The sequence below is a fragment of the Mustela nivalis genome (genome assembly GCF_964662115.1).
Source record: "Mustela nivalis genome assembly, chromosome: 8".
Taxonomy (NCBI): Eukaryota; Metazoa; Chordata; class Mammalia; order Carnivora; family Mustelidae; genus Mustela; species Mustela nivalis.
The window spans coordinates 49,808,331-49,827,467 of NC_139027.1; the positions used below are offsets into that span (position 1 = coordinate 49,808,331).

At 40.0% G+C, this 19,137-nt stretch overlaps 1 protein-coding gene across 1 annotated transcript; it reads left to right on the forward strand.

The window, feature by feature from the left end:
- Positions 1-246: 246 nt before the first annotated feature.
- DUSP11 (dual specificity phosphatase 11) lies at positions 247-18,438 on the forward strand. Its single transcript, XM_082743963.1, has 9 exons — positions 247-478; positions 1,917-1,992; positions 6,479-6,610; positions 9,691-9,814; positions 13,569-13,629; positions 16,024-16,070; positions 16,343-16,418; positions 16,644-16,850; positions 17,962-18,438. The coding sequence occupies exons 1-9, from the start codon at positions 378-380 to the stop codon at positions 18,155-18,157; spliced, it is 1,020 nt and encodes a 339-aa protein (XP_082600089.1). The 5' UTR covers positions 247-377; the 3' UTR covers positions 18,158-18,438.
- Positions 18,439-19,137: the final 699 nt, after the last annotated feature.

Genomic DNA, 19,137 nt, shown 5'->3' on the forward strand with positions numbered 1-19,137 from the left:
GAATGTGAGCAGTTGGAACATATCTGGAAGAACCACACAAGGAACTGCAAGAGTGGGACTTAACTTTCACTCCATATCCTGCACTGTTTGAATTCTGAAGTGAACCAACATGCTAATCAAACCTGTGCTACCGGCCCCCAGCTTAGGAGGGCACTGTAGTTCCCCGACTCCTGTTTAGTAATCAAACTATAGTCGGCCGGCCTGCGTGGTTACGTCATCACGGCTGTCGGTGGCGCGTGCGCAATAGCAAAGGGCCCGGGAACGACGTGGGTTGCTGCCTATTCGCTTCCGGTCCCGGATCTTGTTTTGGCACCGAAGGCGCTGGGCTGGCGGCTTTGTCGCTCTTGCCGTTGGGTGGGCGGCATCTTGGGGCCCAGATGAGCCAGTGGCATCATGCCCGCGGCGGCTGGGGCCAGGGACGCGCGTTCTCTGGACGTAGCTCAGCCAAGAAGAAGCGCGGAAACCACGTCCCGGAAAGGTAATCAGCCTTGGCCCCGGGGCGTGGCCCTCCAGCTCCGAGCTCCTGGGCCTGGGCTCCATCTCTTGTGGTGGTTGCCTGCCCCTGTCCCCGCCGAACGCTTGTGGTCCGCCCCAGCTGGGAGGCACGATGCTCTAGCTGTTCCGCCCACGGTCTCCGATCATCTGTGAGGTTCTGATTTTTCCCCATTCTGTTGAAAGCGAGGCTCTGGCCATTGCTTTTCCGGTAAAATGCGGAGGGATGGCTTAAGATGGGGCTGCCAATGTTGGGGACAACCCCTTAATTACCAAATTGGAGTCTCCCTCAGCTCCTCGAGCTGTGTTATTTTGGCACAGCAAATATGACTAATAACCTAGTTCGAGCGAAAAAACCCACCAGGACATCCGAACTTTTCCATCGAAAAAGCTGATTTATAATGTTTCTAGGAATCATAGAGGGGATACTGTTGCTTCCTAACACGTCTCATTTGAGATGGCTGCTTCTGTACAAATGATTAATTTTGAGGCTTTGGTTGTGTGTGCATTGAACTCTTGTATTCCTTGAGCCCTTCCTTTCCTTCCATCTTCTGCATCAGGTCCCTTTCATTTTATCTCCTTAATATCTTTAACCTGTCAGTTTCTGTCAGCATCCAAATACAGAATTTGACCGATCTGTTGCGGTTAGGTCCTAACTAGTGTACGTTTATCTACTCTTGTTTCTTCCAGTCCATTCTTCACACAAGAAGTCATTTTAATAAACTAGTTCAAATATTGCTCAAAAATATATATCAAAAACATAGTTTTAAGAATAAAAAGAAACTCTTTACCATGGTCTTTTAAGTCTCTGCATAGTCTAGACTCTTCTTTTGCTTCTCCAGCCCCATCTTGTGCCACTTTTGTCCTCACTTTCTGTGCTTTAGCTATACTGAATTAACCTTATTTAACTAATTCATCCTACAGACATCAGCTCCAGTATCACTTTTAGCTGTGACTCCTAACATTACTAAGTGAAGTTCACAGCCCCTTTTCTATCAGGTTGTCTTTTAAAATATGAACTTGAAGTTTCCTATTGATTGATTTTGATGGCATCAGTTGTATAAGGACTAAAAATAAACTGAAGTGAAAGAACTGAATTTAAATGATTTCAGTTGACAGGTATGTATTAATGACATCTTAGTATTCAGGATTGGTCTAGGTTTTATCAGGGATACAACAGTACTGGCCAACTCTGGCTTTAAGTCTGCCTTACTTGTTGAGACTTTTGCACTGTTCTGTTGCCTTGTGTCTGAGAGAGTGGAAGTTGTTACTAGGTGGTGTTGAATAAGTGGAACAGCAAAATTCAAAGCAAAGAGAAGAGGGGACCTACTGTGTGGGCTATGGTTTCCATTTACAAGGAGCCTTCATTCTATTCAGGGAGACAGGCTAACATAAAATCTGGCTAACAAAAAATGTATTAATAGGTGGAAAGACTACCTCCCAATTGGACAACGGATGCCTGGGACTCGTTTCATTGCTTTCAAAGTTCCTTTAAAAAAGGTGAGCAAAAGTAAATTCAGTATTCTTTCACAAATCCGAATTCATGGTGTAGAATACTCGTGCCTGAGCATGTCACACTGTTTCTCTGCCCCCCCCCTTGTTTTTAAAAGATTTTATTTATTTATTTGAGAGAGAATGAGTGAGAGAGGAGAAGGTCAGAGGGAGAGGCAGACTCCCCAAGGAGCTGGGAGCCCGATGCGGAACTCAATCCCGGAAGTCCGGGACCATGATCTGAGCCGAAGGCAGCCACTCAACCAACTGAGCCACCTAGGTGCTCCCCCCCCGCCCCTTTTTTAAAAGTTTTTATTTTGTATGGTAATCTCTGTATCCAGTGTGGGGCTTGAACTCACAACCCCAAGGTCAAGAGTCCCATGCTCAGGGCTACCTGGGTGGCTTAGCTGGTTAAGGGTCTGACTCTTGATCTAAGCTCAGGTCTTGATCTCAGGGACAGAAAAAATAAGAGTCATATGCTCTATGCCAGGCACCCTTCAATTTTCCCTTTTTAATAGCAAATACTTTGTTAACTTTGTTATATCCCCTTTACTATTCTGAAATAAAAATCATATATAAATACTACGTCCATACTTAATTTTAAAGAAAAATATCAATGTAATGCTGAAACCAATAACATACACAATAAATAAAGTAATTTATAAAAAAGTAATATGTATTAATTTCAGTATGTAAATATTTGGGCATGCCTATTCTAGAAATAAAAACATAGTCAATTACTTCCATCATGAATACAAAAACTGCAAATCCAGGTTGAAGTAGGTGGGTTTTCTTGCCTTGCTGGCAGAAATTTCCATGATAGTGAACAGCTCTTAATAGATTTTCAAATAAAACCTAGTATACGATCTTTACTTGGCTGATAATGTGATTACTGTCTTGGAAAAGTCAATGTACTTTAAAACTAGGCCAAAAAACTCGTGTTTATTTGTGAAATGAAGTTAGGTTCTTTTTTTTTTTTTTTTTTAAAGATTTTTTATTTATTTATCAGAGAGAGAGATGGGGAGAGAGCAAGCACAGGCAGACAGAATGGCAGGCAGAGGGAGAAGCAGGCTCCCTGCCGAGCAAGGAGCCCGATGTGGGACTCCATCCCAGGACACTGGGATCATGACCTGAGCCGAAGGCAGCTGCTTAACCAACTGAGCCACCCAGGCGTCCCATGAAGTTAGGTTCTAAGGCTTGGATAATTGTGAAACAGTTTTTCACCTGTACGAGCATTGAATAGGATATTCCAAAGTCATTCTCCGGGTGGCCCCTGAAGGAGGGCGTACCCTGAGGCACCATTGGCCATGCAGGCCAGCAGCAGTGTCTCTGGGGTTGCGGGGGTCTTCGAGGTGCAGCAGAGTCTGTGAGGTGAAGCTGAATGAAGGTCTGTCCTGATGTTTTTCTGAAAACGTGTCTGAGGATGGCTGTGATAAAATGCGATAAAATGAGCACAATTGCGTGTAATGAGCATTTAGGTAGCTGCAGGGGAGTGAATGTTCCAGTCCATAACTAAGGTGGTAAAAAATTCTTCATTGCCTCAAAGACATGCAGTTGGAATGAAAAATGAAGACTTGGTCAAGAAGACATGAAGTGAAGCAGATGATGAAAATTAATATTTTAGTTAACCTTGATCACTCACAAGTTATGTAGAAAAACACGTGTGGAGTATTTTTATTTTTTTATTATTATTAAAGATTTTATTTATTTGAGAGAGAGAGAGAGAGAGTGCGTGTGCACAAGCAGGAGGAGGGGCAGAGGGAGAGGGAGAAGCAGGCTCCCCGCTGAGCAAGGAGCTAGCTAGACATGGGGCTTGATCCTAGGACCCTGGGATCATGACCTGAGCAAAAGGCAGATGCTTAACCGACTGAGCCACTCAGGTGCCCCTATTTGAATACTCTTAATTGCAGGGCAATAAAGTCTCATCATTAAAAAAAAAAAAAAAAAACAAGGTAATTCAAGTATGAGACACATTTGTAGGACTGTAAGGAATTTGTCAAGATTTCTAGCATTCATAACCTCTGTTCACTAAATGCTAGTAAGACCCCTTCACTCCCATCATCATAACCAATAAACACCCCAAAAACCCCAATGCTGTGGATTAGTAAGTCAAGATTTCAGCAAGGAGATCCTGAAAATTGTGTTTTTGTTTGAACTAAGGAAGGAATAGGTGGGGATAACATTTGGCTAGTATAAAAAGAATGAGAAAATGGGGCGCCTGGGTGGCTCAGTGGGTTAAAGCCTCTGCCTTCTGCTCAGGTCATGATCCCAGGGTCCTGGGATCGAGCCCCGCATCGGGCTCTCTGCTCAGCAGGGAGCCTGCTTTCCCCCTCTCTCTCTACCTGCCTCTCTGCCTACTTGTAATCTCTGTCAAATACATAAATAAAATCTTAAAAAAAAAAAGAATGAGAAAAGACTTATGTCTCATTAAACTGGTCAGCATAGAATGGATTGGTATCTGGAAAAGCCTACTTTGAGTATGTTGGGAATTTATTTAGTTTGTGACTCATATGTCAGAGTTCCTTTATTACCTGTTATGTTAGTTCTTCTGCATCTAGACTTAAAAACTAGTCTTTTCATAAAAGTAAACATATGGTTCTTACTCACATCCATCAACACCAAGCATGGTGCTATTGAATAAGTTGAACAGTGTTTAGCATATAATAAATATTAGCAAATATTTGTGGAATGGACACCCCCCTCCCATTTGTAGTTACTGTGAATTATCTCCTATATTGCTCCTTTCCTCTGTGCGATTGTCCTAATTCCCTAACTCCCTACTCCATGGCCTCTAAAAGTGGATTTCTGAGGTTCTACCAGAGTCCCTGCTTAGCCTCTTGCCTAAAAGTACATCAGCGAGATAGAAGATAGGAAGACTCCGTGGTTTCCCTTCCAGCCACAAATCTTTCCTGTATGATATGGTTATTTAGGCCCTGTAAAGGGGATTACAGAGCTGCATAACCACCCCACTGCAGGTCTTACTTATGCTCTGAGTCAGGAAGTAAAATGTGACATTGATTTCTTGTGTGTTTCATGGAAGTCACCCAAAGAAAAGCAGTCCCAGTACTTGACAGTCAGTTCTCATGCACATTGGAATATAAATTAGAGTATGTTAAGTATCACATAAATGCCATGGCAAGAAATATCAAGGATTTCAGAGGAGGGAGAATTGATAACAGACAGGAAGCCTTCCTAAAGGGTTTGTGACTTAAATTACTTATTTAAAGTTAGTTGTTCACACAGCTAGAGATGATAGTTGATCCATCGGCCCTAAGTCTGCAAGAAGCTTACTGGACAGGGCGCCTGGGTGGCTTAGTCGTTGGGTGTATGCCTTTGGCTCAGGTCATGATCCCAGGATCCTGGGATAGAGCCCCACATCGGGCTTCCTGCTCAGTGGGAAGCCTGCATCTCCCTCTCCCACTCCCCCTGTTTGTGTTCCCTCTCTTGCTGCGTCTCTCTTTGCCAAATAAATAAATTAAATCTTAAAAAAAAAAAAAAAAAGCTTACTGGAGAGATTGTATGCCTTACTGTAATTAATTTTCTCTTCAAAACTTTCACAGTATTGTGTGGAAGACAAATCATCAATCTGTCAAATCTTCCTAATTAATTTATTATAAATTTAACATCATCTCAAATAGGGCAATTCTAAAACTCATAGAGAAAAGTAAACCTAAATAGCCAGGAAAATTCTGAGAAAGAGCAATAATGGTGGAAGGGATCATGTAGCCCTGCCAGGTATTAAGCCTATATTAAAAGTGTTGCTAGGGCACAGGGAATTTTCAGGACAGTGAAACTATTCTGTGTGATACTATAAGGGTAAATATAGGTCATACATCGGTCAAAGCCCATAGAATGTATGATACATACTGATTTGAAAATGACATGTCAGTGTTGGTCCATTCTAACAAACGGACCACAGTGCTATGGAATGTTGATGGGGGGAAGTTGTGGGGGGGTAAACGAGAGAGGGTAGAAGAGGGAACTCTGCTTTCTGCTCAGTTTTGCTTTGAACCTGGAACTGCTGTAAAAGCTAGTCTGTTAATTTAATAATAATAATAATAAATAGTGTGTTGCTGGCATTTGAATAACCAAACAGATCAATGAGCAGAGTATGTAAATAAGCTAAATACATAAAACAATATTTAGCAATAAAAGCCACCTTTCATATATGTAAGTACTCAAGAAATACTTAAAAGTACCTATTTACAGGTGTTCCATGTGGAGCTGGACATACAGTGGTGGGCAGAATTGATGTGGTCCCTGCCTTCTGAGGGTTAAAGTCTGGTTGGGAGATCAACATAAAACAAACAGAAATACAAAGAAGTGAGCTTATTTTCCTCCCTCTCATCTCTAGAAGAAAGGATTGTAACGTAGCTTGTCAATTCCAGCAGAGTGGAAACTTTGCTTTGAATCTGTTGTGTTGGCATCACAAGCCTTGAATAAATGGAAAAGGATTTTAAGCACATGTTTGCTCTTTCTTATTTCATTCTAACAGAGTTTTGAAAAGCACCTTGCTCCAGAAGAACGTTTTTCACCCTTGGATCTTTTTAACAAAATCCAAAAACAGAATGAAGAACTTGGACTAATTATTGATTTAACTTACACTCACCGCTATTATAAACCAGAGGTAAATGGAACCCTTCATTGAAAAGAACCTACTTTCTGCCACTATAATAATGCATAGTAATTCAGGAATTGCTGTCTTGTGCTAAGGTGAATGTTGGCTTTCTTCCATGGGTAATAGTTCAAAAGGGAACTTAGTGGTTTCCTTAAGTACATATTTCTTATTGGTGTCTCAAAATGAGATTAAAGACAGGAACTAAACACTGTAATATTGGATAGTAGACTCTGTATGTGCTGAAGAAATTCTATAAGCTTCTGTGTTCTATATTTTGAAAATGAAATAAACTTTCAGTAACTATAGTAGCAAGAAATGCATATCCATTATGTCTTTAGCACTTATTTTAAGCAGTTGCCTGAGCATGTGAGCATTGTGGTAAAAGACAACTGTTCTCTAAATTTCATGCTTTTCTTTTCCTAGTATCTCTTTTTTTTTTCCCACAATATAAATGACTTTATTTAATGAGCTGAATTCAATTTAAATGAGTAACTGCATACAAGTAACAGATCTGAATAAATAACAACTTCATTTTTCATCCATCCTTGCCATTAAATATGCTTTGCCATGACTGACTGACTTATTTTTACAACTGTGAGTGACCAGTAAGTGACCAGAAAGCTCAAGCTATAGCAGTCAGTCCTAGTATCTCTTGATAAAAGAGCCCATATAATCTCTTGGCCTGTGTGGCATCCTGGTGGAAAAGAATTATCCTTGTGACCAATTTCGTGGCCTTGGAAACAGTAACCCCTAATGTTTATTAATATTTGTAAAGCAGTTTGCTATTTAAAAAGTACCTTTACATGCTTTAACTTAGTTAATCCTCGCAACAGTCCTTTGCTGATGAAGCATTAGCAGTACTGACCTCTCCTGCCGAGTGCTTACTCTGCACGAAGCTCAGAGGATAGATGATTGCAGTTACTCAGTCTATAGATGATAGAACTAGAGTCTCAAAAAAGGAAGAATTGACACTTGAATTCAGTTATTCCTCTTGGTTTTTTTTTTTTTTTATTGTGGTCATATACACATAAATAATCATCTTAAGTGTTCATAAGTATACAATTTGGTGGCATTAAATACATTGACAGTGTTGTGTAACCATTATCACTGTCTTTAACCAGAACTTTTTCATCATCCTAAACCAAAACTATACCCATTAAATAATCCCATTTCCTCTCCCTGCAGCAGTAACTTCTATGCTAGTTTCTGTCTCTGTGAATTTGACTATTCTAAGTACTTCACATAAGTGGAATCATACGATATTTGTCCTGTGTCCAACTTACTTCACTAAACATAATGTTTTCAAAGTTCATCCATGTAACAAAATGTCACTCCTTTTTATGGCTGAGTAATACTCCATTACGAGTACATTCACTATTTTGTTTATCCATTCACCTTTGATGGACGCTTGAGTTATTTCCACTTTTTGGCTATTGTGAATAATGCTGCTGTGAATACTGGTGTACTGGTACTGGGTCAGAGCCTTGCTTTCAGCTCCTCTAGATGTATAGATAGGAATGGAGTTACTGGATCATGATAGTTTCATGTTTAGAAACTTTCAAGAAACCATCAGACTTTTCCATTGTCGTTTTGTTTTTAAACAGTTATCACAAGTTTTAAAAATATACAAAACAGGCATAATACTTTGGGTAATCATTGTACAACCACGAACTCATCCAGCTTTAATCTTTATTAATTGATGACTATCGTGTTTCATCTGTACACCTACTGGTTTCACCCCCATCCCATATTATTTTGAAGCAGATCCCATAGATCATATAATTTAACCTGTATATTTTTGTTGGACCTAGAGGCTTGATCAGATTCAGGCTTGTTTGGGTTTTTGTTTGTTTTTTGTGGTGTTTTTGTTTTTGGAGGACAGTTTCAGGAGTGATGATATGTTCTTCTGTGGAGACATATAAGTGATTATCTCTTTCTGTGATATTAGTATTCATTGATGATTGATACCTACATCCATTAATTCATTTGGGACTTCAAAAAATAATGAATTCTATTCCTTTTTCATTTATGAGCTGGGTATATTTTTATCAAGAGAAGCTTCCTCTTCCTCCTCATCTATTTGGTTGCCCAATTGTAGAAGCATTTTATTTAATAGGTGTCAAAATGATGAGTTGATGCACTAATATCCTCTGGTGGTAACCAATAAATTTATTTATTTACTTTTTGTATCATTATGGACTTCATTGCAGCTATTATTCTCATTGAGGTAGAAATTGAGGCCCTGCCTTTACCCAGTTGCTTCTCAGTGTGGCTCTTAAGTCCTTTGGACATGACATCAGTTGTTTCTAGGCTTCTTCTGGGCTCAGGGCTAGGAAATGTGTTTAATATAAAACAAATCATAGGTTCATACTGGTACTTTCCATTTCAATTCAGAACCATAGGATTTTCATTTAACTTCATCTTTTATTGGTGTCTAATTTCTCCCACCCCAAGAATACCAGTTCTCAACAGTGCCTGCAATTTGCTTTCTCTACAATACAAAATCCAAGTTTTTCTGACACTGTTCTCCTGTTCTGCTTAAATCACAGCTGCCTTATAACCCTTAAGATATAAAATATTTTTTTTAACTTTTTTTTAAGATTTTATTTATTTATTTGACAGACAGAGATCACAAGTAGGCAGAGAGGCAGGCAGAGAGAGAGAGGAGGAAGCAGGCTCTCCGCTGAGCAGAGAGCCCAATACGGGGCTCGATCCAGGGCATGACCTGAGCCGAAGGCAGAGGCTTTAACCCACTGAGCCACCCAGGCACCCCTAAGATATAAAATATTTAGTAGAACTACTTATTCATCATTTTATATACATGTATTCATATGGACTCAGCTTTCAGGTTTGTATGCCTATTGCCTCTCCATTCTGTACAGTTTTTTATTCCCTATTCTGTAGTTTCAGTGAAAATCAGACGGTACTTCCTGGTTGGAACAGCTTGGGGAAAATGGCTCTTTTTTCAGAATTACTGACAAACTATGTTTATTAATAATCTCTTGGTTTATATTCTGGCTTCTCTGGTTACTTTTTACTTCTTTCCTTACAAATGAAATAATATGCATTTTCCTGGTTTTGCCTTATAGGACTTTCCAGAAACTATTCCTTACTTAAAAATTTATACAATTGGGCATCAGGTGCCTGATGATGACACTATTTTTAAATTCAAATGTGCTGTTAATGAGTTTTTAAAAGAAAATAGAGATAACGGTGAGTTTGTTGTTGTTTTTTCTTTTACCTGAACTTTGCTATGCATTTTGAATGGGGATGGAACTTCTAGTGTGTTTAATAGTTTTAACGTTAGGCTTGTGTTTGCTAATGTTAAGGTAGATATGTCAGATGGTGGAGATAGATTGAGGTGTTCTTACTTTTATGGTCACAAATTAATTAACAATTTAGTTTGACAAATGGCTTTAATAAGAAATGTGAACTAGCTTCCTCGTCTCTTTTAAAAATATTTGGGAAATATATACGAAAATTAAAACATTCATTTATCTCATTTATTGGTTCAGAGGTGAGAGGTGTGGGGGGAAAGGTTAAGGATGTCAGGGTATTGGGTCAAAGGGTATGGGGAGCATGACTTGTGTGACCCTCTGCTGAAAACAAGGAAAAAAGATGTCAAGGTCTTGGTGTATATAAAAGAGACAACAAAAGGGAAAGATTTGGGGTGAGATGGAGCTCTGGAAGCAGAGCAAAACAAGGTGCACCCGGGGCATGGCCTCTCCGTTGTGCACATCTCAGCTATTCCTACTGGTTTTCCACTTGGGTACAGATGCGGAAGGACACTTCTATCTCTCATTCAGACAAGGAAGGACCTAAAAAGCTGGCGCTTCTTGTTCCTGCTTCAAAATCTGTCTTACTCTGTGGGCAATAGATCTTAGCAAGCTATTAGCTTCTGAATTTTAAGGATCCACCTACCTATTTCTGTACCTGACTATCAGAAAGAATGTGGTATTTGCCATATTTTAAGACTGAGGAATCTTTAGTCTTTGGAAAGCCACCAATCTATAGGACCACGTGCTCATTTTATTCTCTAAATTTAGCTTGAGGAGCCTATATTTTCTTAAGTAAATATGACAGAGAGTAAATCTTCCATATATATACATAGACATATATAAACAGGGAGTAGGAGAGAAAAAATAGAGATAGCGGTGGGGAAGTAGGGGATGGCAGGCGAGAGAGAAAGGGATGGGAATTTTAAGATAATTTTTCAAAACTGTAACCTGGTTGTCTCATGCAGGCACTGGCTTTTCAATATCTTAAGCCCCGCTCCCAGATCTTCCCCATACTTTAAAACTTGGGAGGCTTGGCCCTGCCTCTGACAACCACAGCATCTATGAAAGAAGTAGACTCTCTGATTTGTATTAACTCGTCTTGGAAACATCGCCTCGTAGGATGTTAGGGTGCGGCTGCCAGGCTGCTCGTGGCTCCCCGGCTTCTGTGTGTGGCTGCTGTACAGTATCCCTTCGGTCCCGTGAGTCTATGTGAACAGGGCCGTCAGTCTTGTTTGTTCATGTGCTGTCCCATGTTGGTCTCCTGCCTGTGTTTTGCTGACTTCACTGAGCTCTCAGCCCTGGCAGTCTGGAGAGCTTGCTTTTGATCCATTTTGGCTCCTTTTGCTCTAAGCCCCTCCCACAGACACCAGGCTTTCTGAAGAAAAGGAGGACACTCAATTCTTCACTCCCTGGAGCCGGTAGAGGCTCAGAAAATACGTTGATTCAGTAAATGCTGAGAGCCTATTAGATTTGTTGGCAGGGCCCAGGGATACAGAGGTTCATTAGAAACTGACAGTACCCAGGAAGACAAACGTGTGGTAACTGTAAGAGAGTGGGTTAATTATAATAAAAGAATTAAGTATTGGGACGCCTGGGTGGCTCAGTTGGTTGGACGACTGTCTTCGGCTCAGGTCATGATCCCGGAGTCCCGGGATCGAGTCCCACATTGGGCTCCCAGCTCCATGGGGAGTCTGCTTCACCCTCTGACTTTCTCCTTGCTCATGCTCTCTCTCACTGTCTCTCTCTCAAATAAATAAATAAATCTTAAAAAAAAAAAAAAAAAAAAGAATTAAGTGCAACAGGAATATGGAGGAGAGGCTGAGGGAGGCCTGACCGAGGAGACAGCATTTGAGGCTGTGGGGAAGAGGATTTTGCCAGAATATTCAGGTTTGGGGAGCAAGTGCAAAAGGCACAAGCCTTGACCTTGCGCCCAGGAGAGACAGCCTCTGTAATGACCAGAGGATAGCGTGAAAGGGCATAGAATTCACCTGTTGAATTTCAACAAACATTTATAGGACACCTTTTAACTTAAAGGCACTGTTCTAGGAAGCAGAACGGAAGAAAGTTCTTGCCCTTTTATACTCTGCATTCTAGTGGGGGACAGGAATAAATAAGTAACTATAGGAAATGTTAGATGGTGATAACGTGCTTTGGAGAATAACAAACAGGATTCAGAAGGGAGGGCCTGTGTTGGGTGATCAGGGAAGGCCTCTCTATTAAGATGTCATTTGAGTAGAGCCTTAAAAGAAATGAGGAACCATTGGATATCTGAGAAGTTTGGGGGGACAGAGTGTTGCCAAGCAGAGGGAATATTAGGTGCAAAGCCCCTGAGACAGGACTATGCTCAGCACAGCTGCAGACCAGTGCAGCTGCGGTGGGGAACGTGTATGAGGTCAGTGCTGTAGAAAATGGGGTCTGGGAGGTTGGCAGGGGGCAGGAGGAGGTGGTCATGGAGGTCCCTGGAAGTCCTGGTTTGAATCATTATGGACATACAGTTCAGGTGGAGAGACTGATGATATCCTTTTTAAAGAGTTCTAAATGCTTTGTTGAAAGTTTGGGCTTTTTTCTATGCTAAATGGAGATTTTTAAGCAAGGGAGCAACCCTACGAGTTTGTATTTTAGGAAGATCCCCATCTTCCATATGAAGAATTACTTGAAATAGACAAGATTTAGAGGTAGGGAGACAGTAACCCAGGCAGGTGACGAGTGCTTTCCTACCAGACACCACCTAGTCACAGACAGACATTTTGCAGAGATCAGCTACACTTAATCGTTCATTTAATTTCTCACACACTTTAAATTTATTTTATTTTTTAAGATTTTATTCATTTGAGACAGAGAGATAGAACATGTGTAGGGGCAGAGGGAGAGGGAGAAGCAGACTCTGTGCTGAGCCGGGATTTCGAGGTGGAGCTCAGTCCCAGGACCCAGAGATCATGACGTGAGCCAAAAGCAGACGCTTAACTATATGAGCTATCCAGGCGCCTCTCACGTAATTTTTTCAAACGATGGACTAAGAGATACTATGGCATAGCTGGAGAAATCTTAGACTTGATTCTAATCTTTGCTCTGTCTGCCTGCTTTGCAGCTTGGGCTTCCGTCACCAAGTCTGACTTTTTCATCAGGAGATAGGAGCAGCGCTGCTCTCCTGGGCGCTTCACGGGCACGCAGACTGTGGCGCGTGGGGAGCAGCAAATGAGAGCAGGGATGGAAGCGCTTTGGGAATTCAAGAATCCCGCAGAAACTGTTCTTTTTCATATTCAGTATCCAAAGAAAAGGCATTTGATTTGTTTTACTCAAAAAAAAGTTTGATTCTTCTAGCCTGTTTTTTGGGGGGGGGGGCGGTTTGCATTCATTTTCTGTAATTAAATCAGTTACTGATGGACATTCTATAGTAAGAAGCTGGGTTCGTCTCCATGCCATTTTGCTGTTAGTACCTGACTAGGCCTTCCCCAGTTACACGATTGCTTCTAATAGGGGCTATGCAGAATTTCTCAGAGGCAGTGAATTTCGACTTTATGTGAAATAATTTTTTAGAGTGTATTCCTAAAATAACACACTCCTTATCAGTTATTCCTTTTCAGGGTTGTGGTAGTGGCAACTAATAAATGGTACTCTAAAGAAAATAGTAGGATTTGTTTTAAGTGTATCTACTTCACTTATTTAACTCTGTATTCCTTATTTTGTAGACAAACTTATTGGTGTTCATTGCACCCACGGTTTAAACAGGACTGGCTATCTCATCTGCAGGTGAGTCGCCAACCCCAGGAGATAGACCACGTTTAAGTTGTTTTGTTTACAATAATAGCGTAAGCTAGTTGCAAAAAATGCAGTCAGTATTGAAATGTATGAAAGTTTAGAAAGCAGTCTTGCTCCCCACCCAGAGATTACCAGCAGGAACAATTTACTACATATTTTTCAGACTTAAATATGCAGACAGATATAAGTTTCTACATGTAATTTAAAGGTGTTAATATTTAGACATCCCGTTTTATAATTTAATATATTGTGGACATCTTCCTATGAAAATATTTGGAAACCTCATTCTTTTTTAGAAGCTGCAATGTTTTATTGTTTTCTGATGAACATAAAAATCAGTAGTTTTTAATATTTTAAAACATTGAATCAGTGAACATTCCTGTATGAACAAATTTGAATATATATGCTATTTTCTCAGATAATTTCATTCAGAATGGAATTTCTGAATCAAAGTATTGATACATTTGTTCATTCAGAAAAGACTGAGCATCTGCTCTGTGTAAGCACTGTGCTGGGTGCTAGCAGAAAGACCTCAGAGACTTGACTTGCCTTTTGTGAACTCTTAATAGTCAAGAGAGTATGAATAGACATTCAGGAATCACACATATGCATGTGGAATTACAAATCTGATAAATGCCAAAGAGAGGGACATGGTACCTGAGAGCATATTAATAGGGGGGATTTGACCTTAGCATGGAGAATACAGAATGTTTCTTTGGGGATGTTTGAGCTGATACCTGAAGGATGATGAGGTTAGATACTGTTAGACACTGGGGAGAGAATTCTAGGCATAAGGAACAGCAAAGACTGATAATAGGAAAGCATATGCTGTGTTGGAATGAGCCAGGGAGGCTGGGCCATGGGAAATACAATGTTAAAATGGAGCAGAAAAGTAAAAAAAAAGGGGGGGGGGCGTTGGGTGTGGGAGTGCCTGGCTGGCTCAGTCGGTAGAGCATTTGACTCTTGATCTCAGGGTCATGAGTTTGAGCCCCAGGATAGATTACTTAAAAATAAATAAATAAATAAAAGTTTAAAATGGAGGTGGAGGGGCACCTGGCTGACTCAGAAGGGCATATGACTCTTGATCTTGGTGTCTTGAATTCAAGTGCCAAAGATTACTTTAAAAAAAGTTTACGGGGAGGAGCTAGATCACGTGGTCTGTGTTTGGACTTAAGAGTAATTGAAAACCATTGAATGTTTTTTGTTCAGGGTGAGTATGTAGAACATAATCACAGTTGCATTATCAAGCCATCCTTTTGATGCTAAGTGGAGAATATACTGCAGGGAGGAAGAGTGGAAGCAAGGAGAAAAGTTAGGCTTTGTAGAAATCAAGGCATGGCGGTGGCTTGGACCAGGGTGTGGTGGTCATTTGGGAGGAAAGATGTGGACATATTCTAGAGCTATTCATTGATAGGACTTGGTAGTGTGTTGAGGGTGAGGGAGAAATGGCTGGCGGTGGCAGTGACTCCTAAGCTTCTGGCCCATAGTGTTGGTTAGATAGTATTTAGATTTGAGTTAGTATTTTTCCCAATTTGTCTTTTTCTGTTGTTGGTTCCTGATAAATACTGTCATATTAAGTAAGTGTCCTGTTTCTTTTTTTTTTTTTTAATTTTTTAAGATTTTATTTATTTATTTTGACACAGAGACAGAGAGAGGTCACAAGTAGGCAGAGAGGCAGGCAGGCAGAGAGAGAGAGAGAGAGAGAGAGAGGAGGAAGCAGGCTCCCCACTGAGCAGAGAGCCCGATGTGGGGCTCGATCCCAGAACCCTGGGATCATGACCCGAGCCGAAGGCAGAGGCTTCAACCCACTGAGCCACCCAGGCGTCCCAAGTGTCCTGTTTCTAATATACAAAACACTTTGATAAAAATGACTGTTGTGGGGCACCTGGGTGGCTCTGTAGGTTAAGCATCTGCCTTCAGTTCAGGTCATTATCCCAGGGCCCTGGGATTGAGCCCCCGTATTGGACTTCCTGCTCAATAGGGACCCTGCTTCTACCTCTCCCTCTGCCACTCCCCCCTGCTCTGCTCTCTAACTCTGTCTCTCAAATAAATAAAATCTTAAAAAACAAACCCAAAAATAACTGTTTATTTTTATCAGATACCTTTTTAACATCTGCCAATTTGGTCCTTTATTTTCTTCTCTTTCATTTAGTAATTAAGTTGTATTAATATAAATAATTACATTAATAGATTTGCTAGAGTTGGGTCATCCTTGGAATAAAGGCTTTTTGTGGTCATGATATATCATTCTTTAATTATGGGATTAGATGTGCTAATATTTTCTTAGGATTTTTATGTATGTAAGTGAAATTGGACCTTTTTTAAAAACACTTGATTTTTTTCTTTTCATATATATAAATGACTTGAATTATGTTGTTTTGTTAGATATTTGATTGATGTTCAAGGCATGAGGCCAGATGATGCAATTGAATGTAAGTATAAGGGTTGTCACTATTTTTTCTTTTTATAAAAGTTGAAGGTGGAAATGTAGATGAATTTCTCAGATTTTGGAGAAGAGAAATGTTTGTAATTCATTTGCTCTGACACAATACATTCTTTTGCCAAAAGTTTATAAAGGGATGTATCTGGAAATAGTGAGGTATAACTGCCTGAATGATTAGTCAGTGGCTTTCAGCTTTGACATGCTTTCTCTGGGAAAGATTTGCTTTTTGTAGTGATTTTTAACAGTTCACCCACTCTTCAGTATTCAATAGGTGCCGCGGACATTGCTTGGAAAGACAAAACTATATTGAAGACCTTCAGAAAGGTCCCATCAGAAGGTAAGTTGCATTTTATATGTGAGATCTATGGTTAGGGAGATCTGCTTTTACATCATGGAAGTTGTATGTGTTCATTCTTCTTGTACCTTATTTACTTGCTCAGGGAACTTTAAACAAGCAGGGAAGGGAGGATGGGATTGTTATTTTCATGGGCCAAAATATCGTCACTAAATTGGCTACGGAATTTGGAAATCAGTAATACTGTGTGGAAACATTCTCTTTGAGGAATTGGGATTCCAGTGTATCCAGATCAAGTGGTTTTGAAGATGTAACACACATGATGGAACCAGTCCACCCCACTATTAACCAGTCCACACCACTGTATAAGCCTGTTAACCAAGGACATTGGTATAACCTACATCAGACCCAAGGTTACCCAGTTCCTTCTCGGCATTTCCACAGCCAAACCCAGGATTTGCAGCAGTCAGTAAGGTATCTTTTCTGTCCTCTTTTCTAGAATTGAAATAGAAATTTATATTGTAAATTAGTGCAAACACATGAAAATGGTGAGAACCGATGTTTTCTAGCTGACCAGAGGTATCATTTGCGCCATATTTTGCATTCAGGGCTGGAAAATAAAGCATAGGATGGGAAGGAATATGTGAATTTTCAGAGGCAGTTGGGAAAATGACTTGGAAAATTTCACTGATTCTAAACTTAGGTTAAGCCAAAAGTTTGATGTGATTACCAAAAAGGATCTTGCATTCTTAGGCTCTATTAATAGTGGTAAAGTTTGCAGAATAAGGAAGGTTGTTATTTAAAGAGTAAATACAAATTATAAGGAAAAATATAAAATTCCAGTATGCTATATTACATTTATTGATCTTGCTTTTGAAACAATTACATTTCAATCTTAATTTCCTAAATTTGTTACATGTGTAGTTAATAATTAGAATTTCTATTCTTTTTTTTTTTTTAAAGATTTTTATTTATTTGACAGATCACAAGTAGGCAGAGAGGCAAGCAGACAGAGAGTGAGAGAGAGGAGGAGGAGGCAGGCTCCCTGCCAAGCAGAGAGCCCGATGTGAGGCTCCATCCCAGAACTCTGGGATCATGACCTGAGCCGAAGGCAGAGGCTTTAACCACTGAGCCACCCAGGCGCCCCAGAATTTCTATTCTTTATAGCTAGTCTATATATGTATTTTATACAGTGAAAGCAGCTCTCTGTTTTTAAAAAGAAATACCTTAATACTGTCTACATCAACTCTGCAGGACTTGGGGAGAAAGTATTTGATTAGAAAAGTGGGCATTTATCTCTGTAGGGAAGGGTTGGAACAGCTCTTGGGAACCTACTGTGTGGCAAGGTGTGTGGTAGGTAATTTAAATACATTGTCTTAATTTGCCTTGAAAACCACCCATGAAGATGGAAGGTATTACCTCCATTTTATAAAGAACTAAGAAATCCAAAGATGAAGCAGTTTATCTGCTAAGGTTGTACAAGGAGAAGACAGTAGAACCTGAGTGTTTGTGAATTATTTTATAAAGCTTATTAAGATATTTTATTAAAACTAATAATAATACATTACTTTTTGTTTTCTTTAAGAAAATTTTCACAGAACCAGAACATTTACCAGAGAGGCCATATCCCTCCTCCTGGTCCCCCTGGAGAGGACTATTCACAAAGGAGGTACTCTTGGAATGTAAAGCCAAACGCCAGTCAAGCAGCCCAGAATACAGTGTGGTATCCGGGCAGTTACTACAGACTCTCCTATCCAACCTATTGTGGATGGACCGAATGACACAAACCTGTCCTAGAAATCTCTCTGCAGATAGAGCAGGACTGAAGACAGTTGAAGTGACTTTTTATAAGATCAGGTCAAATGTGAGGTTTATAATCTATTTTATTGCTCCTTCATGTGTTCAAGCTTAAAGAAAAATTACATTGATACCTCTTTGTCGATAAATATGCAGTATTTGCAACAGTAAAGGAAATAATCTGTCATTCAGTCTTTTTTTTTTTTTTAAAGGAAGATGGTATTTTAGGACTGAGAAAGTAATAAAGAATTTCCCTTGTAAATTATTTTTTAAAAATTCTGTCTTCCTTATCGATGTGTTTCTTTCTGACTAGACTTGTGATAGGAGGGTATGTGCAGAACTTTTTGGTGTTTTTGTCATGTTCTATTATTGGCCCAATCATTAAGGCTATCTTTTTTTCCCCTAATTGTTCAAGATTTCTATTAAAACCTACCTAAGAGACAATCTCTTTAAAATCTACTTGAAGTTAGTAATTGTATTTTTTTAAGACTTTATTTGTTTGAGAGAGGTAGAGAGAGAGCACAGGTAGGCAGAGCAGCAGGCAGAGGGAGAGGGAGAAGCAGGCCCGATGCGAGGCCCGATCCCAGGATCTTGAGATCATGACCTGAGCCGAAGGCAGACGCTTAACCGACTGAGCCACCCAGGTGCCCCTAGAAATTGTATTTTTGTGGTTAGACATTTCTTTCTTTGGTAGTCTGCTGTGGGATTTGACCAACTTCTTTCACTGAATTGTCAGATATACCATCTAACACAAGAACAGATAAACTTTTAGGTAATAGACTCTCAACTGGGCAAGAGAAACTGATAAACCAGAATGCTGGTTAATTTACCTGACAAGGTAATTGTTACCAACTGGGTAGAACTATTCAGAAAACTTGAGAACTTTTATAGACTACAGAAGTTCTTTAATGAACAAAATAGGATACAACACTTAAAGCCTGGGGTGTCTGGAAGACTTGTGGAC

Bases quoted from the DNA above. Each gene is read 5' to 3' on its own strand.
- DUSP11 (XM_082743963.1), top strand. From the start codon at position 378: ATGAGCCAGTGGCATCATGCCCGCGGCGGCTGGGGCCAGGGACGCGCG. The intron at 9,815-13,568 runs GTGAGTTTGTTG...CTTATTTTGTAG, and splicing joins AAAAGAAAATAGAGATAACG to ACAAACTTATTGGTGTTCAT. The intron at 13,630-16,023 runs GTGAGTCGCCAA...TTGTTTTGTTAG, and splicing joins ACTGGCTATCTCATCTGCAG to ATATTTGATTGATGTTCAAG.